Source organism: Prenolepis imparis, unplaced genomic scaffold (genome assembly GCF_030444845.1).
Source record: "Prenolepis imparis isolate NDT839.2.m4 unplaced genomic scaffold, iyPreImpa1.0 SCAF_2, whole genome shotgun sequence".
Classification (NCBI taxonomy): domain Eukaryota; kingdom Metazoa; phylum Arthropoda; class Insecta; order Hymenoptera; family Formicidae; genus Prenolepis; species Prenolepis imparis.
This window is the reverse complement of record NW_028141160.1, coordinates 15381508-15396005: the sequence shown is the minus strand read 5'-3', so window position 1 is coordinate 15396005 and position 14498 is coordinate 15381508. Positions and strand designations below refer to the sequence as shown.

At 39.4% G+C, this 14498-nt stretch overlaps 1 protein-coding gene and 1 long non-coding RNA gene across 2 annotated transcripts in view; one reads left to right on the top strand and one right to left on the bottom strand.

The window, feature by feature from the left end:
- Positions 1–13839, bottom strand: part of Shn (zinc finger protein schnurri) — a 31087-nt gene extending 17248 nt beyond the window's left edge. Inside the window, exon 1 of the mRNA XM_083058594.1 lies at positions 11423–13839. Coding sequence (XP_082914720.1) covers positions 11423–11432 — 10 coding nt within the window. The 5' untranslated portion in view covers positions 11433–13839. The remainder of the gene's footprint in view (positions 1–11422) is intronic.
- Positions 13803–14498, top strand: part of LOC145948968 (uncharacterized) — a 124060-nt gene continuing 123364 nt past the window's right edge. Inside the window, exon 1 of the long non-coding RNA XR_014427508.1 lies at positions 13803–14419. This is a non-coding gene — a long non-coding RNA (uncharacterized LOC145948968). The remainder of the gene's footprint in view (positions 14420–14498) is intronic.

The following is a 14498-nucleotide window of genomic DNA, read 5'->3' as shown; positions in this document are numbered from 1 at the left end:
GCACGTCGCCAATCGGGCGTTTATGTCGTTCCCGCGTATATTTTTATAGCTAGCAGAAATCGCTGGTCTGTTCTCGGACGCCACTTTCGCGGCACCGTTCGCCGAAGTGCCCCGATAATTTTGGAACGCGCTATTTATATGCACAAATGGAGAGAAGAGAGAGAGAGAAAGAGAGTGAGATAGAAAAAGACAAAAAAAGAAGCGAGAGGAGAGCTGGCGAGCCAACCTGGTACGTCGACGGAGGTATTCCTCCTCGCGCAAAGTCACCGTCCAAACGACGAAACTTACGTCGACGAGCCATTTGGCAGTGACGGTCTCCTTCGTTAGAAGAGAAACATCAGGAAATTATCTCACGAAAGTTTTGACTCTTGTAAATGTGCCTAATGTACTGCACGATATATTATAATTTATGCGACGTTGCAAACAACATATTGCATATAGCATATACAATAAGGAGTTTAGATTATATATTTCTCTCTTTTTCTCTCTTCAAATATAATTGCATTTTCTTCTAAAAAATGAAAATATTATTACAATTTATGAATTATTAATTGCAATTAAAATATTAAAATGTTGTTTGCAAAGTTATACAGATAAAATTTCGCCTTTTTATATAATACACAGAAAGAATTCTCTCTCAGAATTTATCCTGAAAATCATGGTAATCGTGGGACAATATATGGTATAGAAAGAATTTAGTGAGAATTTCACTGATTAATATTTATCACAATAAAAATAATAATATCTATTACAATAAAATATAAAATATGTTTGATTAATTTTACTATGCAGTTTAGTTTATTTATATTGTGATATATATTAATCAAAGAAATTCTCATAAAATTCTTTCTATACCATATTGTCCCACGATTACCATGATTTTCAGGGTAAATTCTAAGAGAAAATTCTCTCAGTGTAGTATCAATAATTTGAAATAAATATTTATTATAATCTCATAAATATCTTCATGTTAAATCTTTGGAAAAGATCACTTACATTATCCAATCTAAATCGCACTTACAATCGCGAACAATCAAGTTGAATCGTTAATTTGCCGTAAAGAGTTTACGCGACATAAGCAAGCATGCGACGTCAAGTCGCGGATAATGAGATCATTTATTTCTAATCGTATACACGCGTTGTTGGGAGGGTACAAATGACATAACACGCGAGATACGCGAATTTCATTAGGCTCTCTCCTCGGTCGTCGGCGAATCTGGCAGAAATGAATGAAACGACAATAGCGCGCTATTCGTCGTCGTGTCCATTCTTATTCGCTCGGTCCTATATGTTCCACAAACGCACGATCGCAGCACGGTATCTACGCGGGTACTATCGCAGGATGTTTTATGCGTTACAGACCGACCTAAAAGTTCATGCGCGAGGAAACTGAATCATCGACAATCAACCGTGACTCTTTCGCGCAATCGTAAATTTACATAAAGTGCCTGTGTTTTCAAGCGTTATTCACAACACACTATTATTTGAACTATGGACAAGTACGATGGGAATCTCTATACATATATGCATATAATGACAATAGGCGTATTACACATATATATCAATGTTTAAACACGCAAGATTTTTTGTTCATATCTTACAAGTGATTGTATTATTAATTTGCAATTTATGAGAAGAGATATATAATAAGAGATTGAAGGTTGGCAAATTTTTTTCAGAATAAACACATAATATTATCTTGCTTTGCAATCGCGTTAATTTTAAGCAAATATTATTTATTTTAACAAAATGTTAAAACTTGACGATTAATCTTTACACAATTTAATACTACTTTAGATCTTTCGGTGAATATTATATAATATTCCATTTTGATCAATATACACATCATGTAATTTCTGATTTCTACGTACTATAGATACTTACATATTGTAGATATCATCAATTTAAATAAGATTATTAACAAACACACATCAAAGTGTTAGTATATTTTTATTTTCGTATTTTAAGTATTTTAGTATCGTTTCATGCATTTTATGACTCAAGACTGATAACATCAGTGGATTGAAAATGGATAAGTAGCGAAAGAATTATCGTCAGCAGCATAAAACGCTTGAGTTTTAGATTATTCAATTAACAACCTTTCCAATATTTGTCTGAAATTACAGCTTGTTATCAAAGTTATTCGTGTATTATGAGCGCGTATTTGCGAGAACCGCTCTCTGCAACGAAATATACTTCGTAAACTTGGTATAACCGCGCAATAAATATAGTAAACCCGTATGCACACTAGTAAAGTCCGCAGAGCGACGAAAATGGGTCACGATACGTTTTGTTTGTGTTTTAAGCAAATACATAGATTTCAGTGGGCATATAATATAATCGACAGCAAAAAATACGCCAAAGTTATTTTTTTATTAGTAAAAAAAGCACTCCGATAAAATTTGCATCCGTGAGTTTAGTTTCACGAGGAATTAAGAAGAAATGACATTCAATAAGCGTTACGATTTTAATTTTTAAAAACGCGAGAGAAAATATATATCAAAATAAAACTCCATATTCCATACAATTATATAACAATTTTTTTACATTATTCATATATGTACATATTGTATAACTTTTTTAGAATTTTAGCTATTATTAAAGATTTATCGAATTTCAATTTATTTCGATGTAAAATCAATGTGATCTTTTATTCTTGTACATTGACATTTGGTATTTTCTATTCAAAAATGTTCAATTTACGACTACTGTGAAATAACCCACGGCAAATTGCAATGCGGTTTTATACGAGGATCACTTTTGTTTCGTGCATTATATTTTTCGCTAACAAATCATTCGTACTTTAATCTTGTTACAAGAAATTGTCAATAAAATTGTGTCGATAAAATTCTGCAAATAAAATGTTTCAAAGTATAAGGCGTAGCTTAAAATAAAGCTGTCTGTTCATTTTGGATTGATTGTCGCGTAAAACAAAAATGAGAAAAACAAAACGTGAGATTTCGCTATACATTGGGCACGTAAAGTTAGTTGTGGACTTTTGGCATAAGGTTTTATTTTCGTTCTCTCTCGGTCGCCGAGTTTAGCGATCTCGCCCACGTCGTTTTCGTCGGTCCGAATAAAACCCTGATGTGGAGAGTCGGTCTGGTCGAGCTGATCGAGCCCCTAGGGTATTTTATTGATGTATTGGTGTTATTATTGTTTGCTCTCTATCTCGATAGAGCTCGCTCCCTGACCTCGATCCCTTCCCTTGTCGATGCATCATCAAACGTACGCGCGCGAAGATACACATGCTGTATCTCACCATGTTTGGCCAAAAGCAAGATGCAAGTATAAAACAAATTTACACGAAACGCGATGGACTTGTTCATTCATGATTTTGTAAAAAGATAAAAATATAGCTCTTTATACGGCTTTTTTATCCAAAAATTATAGCTTATGGTATGGACAAAAAATAAATGCTATTAGGCTTACAAGCATTATTTCAGCCAAATACAAAAAATAAATATCTTTAAAATATGTTTGATATCGAAAAGAAAATATAGGCAATCTACAAAATTATTTCGAGCTTCCGGATTTAAAGAATTGAATGAGAAATATATGGAAAATGCAATTTTTGCATCTCGTTAGGTGCTGCATTGTATACTAAACAAAGAGATACAGTAAATTACAGATATCGTCTCGTATGATTAAGTCTGGGGGGAGAGTCGGAAGAGAGGTGAAGAGTAAACTCGTACAAATGACCAATTGCAACCTATGAATAGTTGGTTCAGAGTCTGCCGTCGTATGTCGTACAACGCACATCATGCCACCGCACGCTATATAGACCTGACAATTCGTTAATCGTTTTATGCCGGACGCGTCAGACGCGTTAAACGCTCGTTCAACTGACCGCGGCTTAATCCCATCATGCATCAATTTTCACACTTATTTACGTCTGAGTCTCGATAATATCAGCTTTACCGTTTAAGGTTTTGAAGATTTTAACTGAGTTTCGTCTTTCATTTGCCTTGATGCAATAATTTTGATAAATTATATATTTTGTTAGCGAATTATGAAACAATTTTAATTACAATATGTTTAAGAAGCTCTATTCGTTTATTAAATTAATAATCATAAGTTTTCGCAATTTTTATTTCAATAAAAATATCAAGTTGATTTTTAAATTTAATTATATATAATCTCGACAGTTTTCTATTTATGAATGTATTTTTATTCGAATTTTATTATCCGAGTTTCTCCGGAATTCACAAATCGTACTAGACATTACTTATGCGCGTAGATGGGAAAACGCGACCACAAGTTTTTGTAATTTCAATCAATTACTGCGCGAGGCATGAAGGTGGACACGATGTTTGGACATTCGTTTTATTCATGTTCGTTGCTTTCACATTCCTGTCAAACATTCGTATTCGGTTAGATTTGGTATTTGTTATATGCGATAAACGTAAAAATATATAGATGTTCTGTCCTTTACAGTTCAAACGCGTGAATCGAATGTTCCATTTGCGTTTGTTACGGTTTTTCCAAATTTTAACAGTAAGAATTCAGTATTCATTCCGTGGTTCGTTCATACTTTTATACCGCTCAGCTTTTTAAAATTCCGCGCAGTTCCTTCATATCTGATATACTTGATTTAACTTGATGAACGGGAAACCAGGTCTGAATGGCCATTGCGCCACATTAGGTCGCGTGTTATTATTATTATTATTATTATTATTATACAACAACGTCGCGGATATCTGTATACAGTCAGCGGAATGCTCAGCATTCCGTCGTACGTGAATCAGTGGTGTCGGGCATTAAACGAACACGATTACGGGAACCGGCTCGGCGGTTTTGCGACTTTCGCCGACAGGATCACCGATCTTTCGAGTGTCTTCTTCGAAGAAGCGAAGATAATTTTAGCGATGCCGCGGACTTTTAAATATTTAACGCGTGAAGAATTGGACGCGAATTTATTCACGATACCGTATAGAAAAGCACGCCGAAACTTCGTGATATCTTGTTGATTCTGAGTCAGAGGCGGGTCAATTCCCCTCATTCATTAATTCTGTTTAAGCACAATTCTCTGTTGCTGATATGGGAGAACTTTAATTGAACTAATGCAGAAATCGATAACAGCGGGATATGACTTTTAGAGTATATACATATAGACAATGTTGTATTGTCATACTCATTCGATGCAAATCTCTGCGTTTGAATAATTTTAACTGTTTATTAATATTATTTTATAATGTTTATTTTAACATTTATTTTAAGAGCATATATTCATTGTCATTTATTGTTGATATATCATCAAATAGATTGCCGTGTGTCAGATACCCGAATACATCGTCCAATTAGTAGTCAGTTCAGCACGCTATTTTGCAATGAATCAAATTAGTGACGCATATTTCTCTTGTAAAGTATCTGAATCAATTTATTCTCTTGTTGAAATATTTTATATAGAGTTTAAATTACGATATATATATATTATTAAATATTTACCGAATGATGTAATCAAATATTTATACAATATGACGATAAACTCAAAACACGTGTTTCCAAAACTTCAGTAATTTGTAAAAATTTATTAACGCACTGCTATTCTCTCCTAAATTTAATGAAGAACTTCTTTCTCTTAAATATTCGAAAATAATCAAATGAAGACAATTATTCTTATTATGTGTATTATTGCTATGGATGTTGGATTACATCAGAAATGTCTCGCCACGGAAGCGAAGTTGGGAAACACTGATATATCGCGTAGCGGGTCTACCGAGCGCGCGTCGCTGCACCGGATGAACTCTCCGACCGTGCATTGGCTGCTGCCTCCTTCCTTTCTTTCCCTCCCTCCCTTCATCAAATTCTATACAGCCTGTACTTGTCATGCACGCGTGTGCAGATCGTATAGTGCTGCCATCGGCGAGGAAACGGGAGATTCCCGCGACACGCAAGTGAGTCACGCGCGCGATCCGCCGTTGCTGCCGCGCACGTCTGACGAAGAAGCGGCATTCCCTTCCTCATCTCTCCCCGCCTCTCTTTTGTCGGCCTTCGCGCGACCACTACAGACACACATACACACACGACGATCTCGGGTGCGTTCGCGCGCGCGCGCACGGCCGGGGATTCCGTTCGACACAGTCCCCCACCGCGCGTCGAAGGAGAGACTCGACACGAATCCACGCCGCTCTCCGTTCTCGCTGCCGGTGAACGGGTGATTGGGTCACGCACCCCGTCTACGTGTCCTAGGACGTTCACGGCCGCGTATCCACGGAATCCCCCTCCCTCCCTCCCAGTAGCTTTCCGAAGAAGGGAACTCTCTCTCTCTCCGAAACTGAATCGACAATATGAACGTATGTTTTTTCTGGCTATATATAGATACTCTCTTTTCTCACATTTCATTCTTTATTTTTTATTTCAATTTTACTTCGTACTCTTTTTCGCGTATTGAAAGTCTCGCGTAATATATATAATATCATGAAGCTTAGTTTAAACTTTCATTCGCGCGATTGTATACTTGCGAGCGAGTGAAAGTGAATTAGCGAGATTTTAGTATCACTTCATCCTCCGTCATTACATCATTTTACTTGTGTGCGCGTTCTATTTCGATCTTCACAATTTCATAGGTGTGATAGAGGTCTGACTTAATATTATTAAAGAATGGCGTATTCTGTAGATGAATCGATCGGCTTGACAATTGAGTCATTCAAGTATCAGACGTGTAAACAATATGTGACTCCGTATTTACCTTTCGTTTAATTAGGTTCTATTATTGACGTAAGCGCCGTTATCATCAATAGTTGTTTTCATATCTTCTATGACGCACTAATCTAATAGCAAATTTTTCGTATTGAGCCATCTCATTACAAGTACTACGACACGCCTCTATGAATTTGCAAATTTGCGATATTGTCAATCGATCGTCTTCCAGACTATTAAACGCACAACATTTAACATATGTCGCAAAAGATAAAAGCATTGTTAAAGTTAAAAGAAACGCGATAATGTTCGCTACAATTAATCGTAATAGCTTTAATCGCGTCACGATCGATGCAGAAGGCAACACACAATGCGTTATACATAACAGTATTCTCGGTTTTAATCCCGTCATCGATTTAGTACACGTAAAAATATTCGAATGCAATTACATGCGAGCACCGTTTTTTATTTAATCAATATCAATATCAAAAAAAGAATAATTTTATATATAATGAAAAAAAAACTTTGTCAAAGATTTAATCGTATCTTATTATGTCTCATTATACTATCGGATTAATTTCATAATAAATATACGATAATTCGTATATATTCAATATTTTGTAAAAATGCACGCTGTCTTTGATTATCATATTTTATCATATCGTATACTATTCGTGTCGGTCCAATGACAGAGCCAAGCTCGAGAAATCACATTGCGAGATTAAGAACCTGAAGATACGTCTGGCAAAAACGGCGAGTGTCCTACAATCCTTTTAAGCTTATTACAAGACCGTAACAGGTTTAAGTATCATCGAGCGAACGTAATGAAGTTCGGTGGATTTACGATGGGGGTGCACGGGCAGTTAAAGTAAATTTAGATAGCGAGTAAAGTAAATTCCATTGTATCTCGTGCGACCTATGTCTTTTATCGTGAGATATTTCAATCCGCGAATAATGTTTGCACCGCGAAACCTGAATTTTTCATTTGATCTCGTAGTTTTATTTTTCGGATAAAAAAGATCGATATCACTCCGATAGCAAATTCAATTATACATAAGATCAAAAAACGGGCTTGATTGAAGATAGCAAGTAGTTTAGTACATGCATATTTTTGCATTTAAATAGTCCATATATTACGTTCATTGGAAATGTGTGAAAAAAAATATAGATAAAGTTATTTTTAAAATGATCTATCAATAAAAGAAAATTGTCTTTATTTGAAATCAATGCTTATCGCGAACACTTGCAGATTAAACATTTTGCATCACTTTATGTAACGTTTTTTTTACTTTGCGCACAAAGCAGATTAATCGCGTTGCAAAAAAAAAGAAACTAAGCAAATAGATCAAATCAATTGCGAAAAAGCGATTCCACAAAAATGTATTAGTCGTCGATATTTATCTGATCTTTTCCGCGCATTGTATATCTCGATAAATGAAATTTCTTTGACAGATTGCACGTAGCGAGAAAGAAAATTCATACGAATAATCAGAGAAGATTTCTATCATCTGATATCTCCATATTTTTCGTGCGTAAATCATTTCGATAAAAAGAGAAGAATTCTTACATTCGAGCGTTTATTAGACTCTATACGAAAAGAAAGTTAATTAGTACTATCTATATAATATAGGACCGATATTTTTATAATTATAAATATTGACGATTTAGTCTTCATAGCCTTTTTTTATAAGAGTCATTAATTTACAAAGAGTTACTACATAATTATTTTCCACGTCAGCGCGTATCTAATAAAAATTATATAAAAGAACATATGAGAAAATTTCGAATTTCTTGATGAATACGGTTGCAATCACTTTTAATAATATTTTAAATATAATATAGTATTAAAATTAAATATATTGTTTATATGTTGAGTGTTTTTTAATCAATAGGTTTTTCGAAGAATATATTAATAACGCTTCTTTATAGAAAATAACATTTACTATACGTTTATTCGTCGAACGTTTCAAAACGTAACAGAGATGTTTACGGAATATAAATCTCCTTCATTCGTTTCTTTAACTTGTTCCGCGGACTTCTCTCATCTTCGCATGCTATTGTTTACACACAAAACAACACTGCCAAGTTCATCGCGTGTTTATACTTGTTTCAAAGAAATATTGAGCATTACAGCGACTACTGATTCTCGAATCATATCTCATTTTCTTTCATTTTCATAAGAAATTTACAGACACGAATGTAGAGTAATATTCTCTCTGTTCTTTTATAAATAAGAAAAAAAGAATATCATTTAGATATAAAAAGAGACTTTTTCTTTAAATCTGTATTTCGAAGGTTTACAATTTATTAAGTCTTAATTCAATTATTTGTCCAAAGTTGAAACGATTTTAAAAAAAGCTTTGTGCATTTGTGTATGAGTTATTATTCTTCTGTAGAAATATACCCGCGAATGAGTCGTGCGTTAGTCCGAATCGGATTTACAATTCCGGTCGAGAGTCCCTGCCACGAATAGACGACAAATCAAGAGAAATTCCGACGATCCCGCACTCGCAGCCTGGCCGATTCCGGCTTTATACGGCTTGGCGGAGCCGGCCTCCGCCTCTCGTCGTCGTGTCACCATCGCTATAGACATAGCCGCGCGTTATACTCTTCTCCCGCTCGCTCACCGTGTCTTCTTGACGTAGCATGAAAATAGCCCGGCGTACTTGGAATATCGCGTAGCCTACGCGCTAAGCATGCTAAAACGGCGTCGACCAACAGACTCGAATACGTGCGGGCGTGTATGTGCGTACGAGAGAGAGTACGAGCGATTACACAAACGATGCTTCGCTACCAGAAAGTACCGATAACTATATTCGAAAGTACCGATAGCTATATTATAGGGAAGGGGATACCGATATATATTCGCCTATTTAAATACGATATTGATATTTTACATTCAGTTCGATGAAAAAAAAGAGAGTCGCTCTAAAAATTATGAGATATAAATAAATTATATAGTTACAAATCTTTTTATAAAAATAAACTATTCCGTGATCTTGATATTTTTTTTATAATCATCAAATATTTATTATATATTTAGGCAATTCTATTAAGCAATAACTTGTTGATTTTTATTTTTAATTTATTTCTATAGGTCTATATTTAAATAAATTAAATAATATATTTGGAGTTGTGAAAGAAGCAAAGAGAGAAAGAGAGGAAAGAATGTTTTATCTGCCATTGTATCTTAAAAAAAATTGCTTTTCTGCCGTTAAATCTTTTTCTCTGCATCATATGGTTTTGTTTTCGAATCGCTTCGGCGCTCTTCTTACTCGCTCTGCAACTTTGTCGTATCTACCTTTCGAAGTTTACATGTACTTATTTGACCAGAGATAGTCTGCCAACGATAACTGCAGGAATTCGCGGTTAATTATAACTTGTGAGTTATTTACGATTTTGATATTCGTATTAATTCTTTGCAATATACAATAACGAATGTTTCGAGAAATTATTTGTTTCAATTAAGCTTTTATCAAGTGAAATTTTACCAGTCTTCGTCAAAGAATCTGTAACTATAGAAATATAACAAATGCAAAACTATGATTCTCGTTGCTTCTCTTCTAATTTATTAATAGTATTGATTTATTCCGCGCTTCGGAATTTCGCTCCTTAAACGAATAATTACATATATAGATATGCGGAGCTAATTATAAAATATAATATCAATGATATTACTTTGGACATAGTAATAATAATAATGAAAAAAAGTAAAAGAGGAATTACAAAGTTATCACAAAACATTATATAGCTATCTAAATATTTAAAGTTCATCTTGCTGTGCTATTATTAGAAAGTTTTTTTGAGTAAAAAATCTCGTTTTTATAGATTGGGCGAAAATATACATCTCTCGTGTGTGTCGTCGTTTTAGTGAGTTAAAAATAAAGCGCAGCCGCGCAAGAGCTTGTAAATAGTAGCCAAGATTGAATTGGACTTTCAAGGATAGAAACGCGTTAGTCAGCGATGATAATGTCAAACGATTGCTCTGTCATTATCTATCTTTCCTTCTCTCTTTTTTTATTGGAAAACTCAGCATGATAAAAACGTTTTTCGAGCGAAAACATCGTGTACATTTACAGCATATGTACGTCCCACGCGATGTTTACAACCGAAGGCCGAAATTACTATCGCGTACGCGATGCTCGCACGCGGTCCGGTTTGTAAAAAGGAAGACGATAGGCAGGTGAGGGGGCGAGAATAGGGGCGCCAGAGCAACGCTGATACGAAGGAATCGACATAACGACCGCAGCATCCCTCGTAAATTTTTACAACGCCGTTCACAATGTACAAAACTGGTCACCGAAGAATCCAATCTCTCTTTTTCTCTTTCTCTCTCATTCACATTCTCACTCGGCTTTCCGAGTATCACGAAAACACGTCGAGGCGATGAGATTGCAGGGAAAGAAGGGAGCGACCGAAAAAGGAGAACGAATGGCGAGCGTCAAGAGAAAGAGAAAGAGGAGACGGAGTGGCGAACTTGAAGCGGGATCGGCTACAATGTGCAAGAGAGCAAAAGAGAGAGAGAGAGAGAGAGAAGAGAGAGAAAGAGATATAAAGAAAGAAAGAGAGACAGAAGCACTGTTGTCGCATCATATCTCGCGAGAGTATACGGGGTCAGAGGAAAAGAGGGACAAACATACCGCGAGTAGAGTGACGGGGGGGGGGGTACGAGAGAGAAGAGCGGAGGACTGGTAGCGGAGGACTGGTAGCGGAGGCTGCGGAAAAGATGAAAGGGGGAGGGAGGCAAAGCGGGAATCGTACGGGGAGACTCATGGTTCACCTGTCGTCATGGCAACGCCGCTTCGCCGCTCACTTGTTACTCCATCGGCATAGCTCGGCCCTCGACGGCGGTCCTCTCGCAGCCTCCGCAGGAATACGAACGCGAGTCACGATCCATCGCGTGGGACAGAGAGCGAGACGACGCCTCCTCTTCGACGGGCGAGCGTTCGCGCTTTTGCTAGCGCGATCTCTCCTGCCTCGTCGAGGATCGCCGCGAATTCTTCTCCTTTTCTGACGATACGGGCGGAAAAAATTAAGTTGCGCGAGAGACACGATATCCTCTCTTGTGATTCACCACTACAATATGCACTATAGAGATTATCACACATACAGACACACACTTTACCGAGATGTATATATATAAATTTTTTTTTGTTATATGTTATATATACAGATTTTTATATCTCTCGTTCTCTCGTCGTTCCCTCTTTCACCCGCGAAGAAACGTAGAACTTAAAACGTATCACAGACACGCGGACATGGGGAAGAAGCTTGTCCTCCCGCCGCGCACTTAAGAAGCCGAAGTCACTCTTCTATTTTAAGCTTCGCACTTGCCTCGTCCGCGTCGTATCCTCTATCTCTCCCTCCTTCTGGTACCGCGAACCAGTCGTATGTGAACGATATTCACACACTCACCCACGTACGGATACGCGCGTAAGAACGAAGAGAGAGACCGCTCGCGAGTTCTTGTCGCGTTACACGATGCACACATGAGAGAAGAGAGAGAGACAGGCACCTCTTCTTCTCGTTATCCACTTACTACGAGCGCGACAATCTGTTTGCTATGCAAATCGAGTCTGACCGGTGCTGACGTAGACCGGCGACGAAGATGACAGCTCCGAATCGACGGTTCCGTGTCGACGTCGAGTATATCCCTCGGTGATGCGCGGTTAGTCATTGCCCGTCGACGAGCGACATACGTATAGAAAAGTGTGTAATCGCTGCCACCGCGCAGCGCGATTCCACAGGAGATCTCCTTATCCCCACCGTACGAGCGCGGACACGAGCAAACTGCACACCATCACACCGCGACTACCGCGTGGTCACCACTACCATTACGCGCCGCTATTATCATCGTCGGCGATCTCGCGCGGCGGTAACGTCGTGTGTCGTGTCGGTGCGTAAACGTATCGCGGCGAGAAACTCCGACCGCGAATTCCCCCGGCGGCGACCTCACTCGTCCGGTGACGTCATTGGCGCCTAAACGCGGCGTCGTCGTTGCGAGAAGGGAAGGGAGACGTGATCGGTAGCGGGTTCTCTCCTCCGGTTGATCTATCGACACGATGATGCAGCGACCTCGTTACCGCTGATCTTATATATGTATCTGCGAAAGACAGAGACCGTAGTGTACTCCAAGTCTTACTTCATCGGCTCGTTGACGTTTGATCGGTTTGCCGACGAAACTCTATAGTTTCTTCTTTCAATCACCTTGCCGTCTTTTACGAGAAAACGTTGGTTTTCGTGGTTTTCGTTCACTCTTCTTCAACCGATGATCGCTAGAAATTCTTCCTTGACTGTCCTCGTGGCCGCTCGTACTCGCTTCATTCATCGATTGATAGAGGAGACCAACTGTCGATCCAGCTTCCAATATCCTCACCGATCTTCCGCGTTGATCGATACTTCTGGCTTATCTTTCGTCGAGGGTGACATTGGCGAATCCTTCCGCTTCGCGATTTCTTCGGTTTTTTTTCACCAGAGTAACGAACCGCACACCCTGCGTTTCAATACTATAGGTTTCTCTCGAAACGACAGAAGTCACGCTTTCCCGCTTGCGATCCTGCGCGCCTTCGTGTTCGATCGCGATCGATGGGAGATTCCTTCTCGAAGCTTCGCGCGATTTTTCCTCCTTCGAAATTTCGCGATATCACGCACAACTTTTTACACCTTCTCACACATCGCTCCTCTGGATCGTGCTCGATATCCGAGAACACACGAGCTCTCCTTCCGGCGTGTCTCTTCGTGGTCGATCTCGCTCGACTCTCGCCCGAGAATCCGCGCGCACGATTTTTCACCAACGATCGTCTGTTCTTCACCGAGAGTCTGTTTTTCCTCCGCCTTTCCACGCGGGATTTCTCCACTCTGTCCCCGCGTCGTTATCAACAAGTGATCCCCCACATACGCAAAACACAAGTCGACGCACACCATACGACCATCCACATCCACGGTGTCGCGTTGCGGTGTCGCACGCCGCACGACGCTACACACCTCCTCACGGCGTTGTTATTGTTGCGTAACTGGCGGGCCCCGTGTTGCTGGCTGGCTCTCCGGCCGTGCCACGAGACAGAGCGTATGGAGTAGTGGCCAGGGTAAGAGAGGCTGGGGGAAAGAGGAGGATCGGAGTGGAAAGGAAAGGGGAAGAGAGAGGGCCGAGGAGGGAGGTAGCCCCGTGGGTGAGCCAGTGGGCGAATATGCAATGAGAGAGAGAGAGAGAGCGTGCGAGCGGTGCGCCGTCTGGCGTGGCTGGCGACAGTCTACTGCCTTCCGAGAACCACGAGGCGATTCCGTGTATCGAACGCGCACCGAGGGACGTCGACGATGGAGATGAGAGCGGTAGGAAGGGAGGAGATCGGCGCGCGCGATTCTGGTAGGGAGAGAGAGCGTGAGGGAGCTCGAGGGACAAAGAGACGACGGGGCGAGAGCAACATGAGAAAGCCCAAGCGGCTCCGAAAGAGAGACCGAGCGAGGGAGAGAGAGAGGATGGAGAGAAAAACGGAGCGGGGAACTCACAGACACGAGCTCTCCTCAGGGACGCAGATATGTTCCGCGCACTCTCTTATGTTGCGTGCACATTGCGGAAAGAGAGAGAGAGAGTGAGAAAGAGTTAGGAGGGGAGAAAGAGAGAATCGGCTCGCTACATGTCATATTGAAAGACGATAATGAGGGTTTTAACCGTGGCCTTGCTATCGTTGACTATTACTAGGCGACATCGCGCGCAAAATGGAAAATCTGTCGCGAAATTACGGTCGACGTTGAACGCTGAGATCCTGACTTACGTCAGGTATACGTTGTATTCTTTCTTCCTTCTGTTGTCGTTCATCGCGGTAGAACATACGGTCGAAGACGATCACAAACCGAGC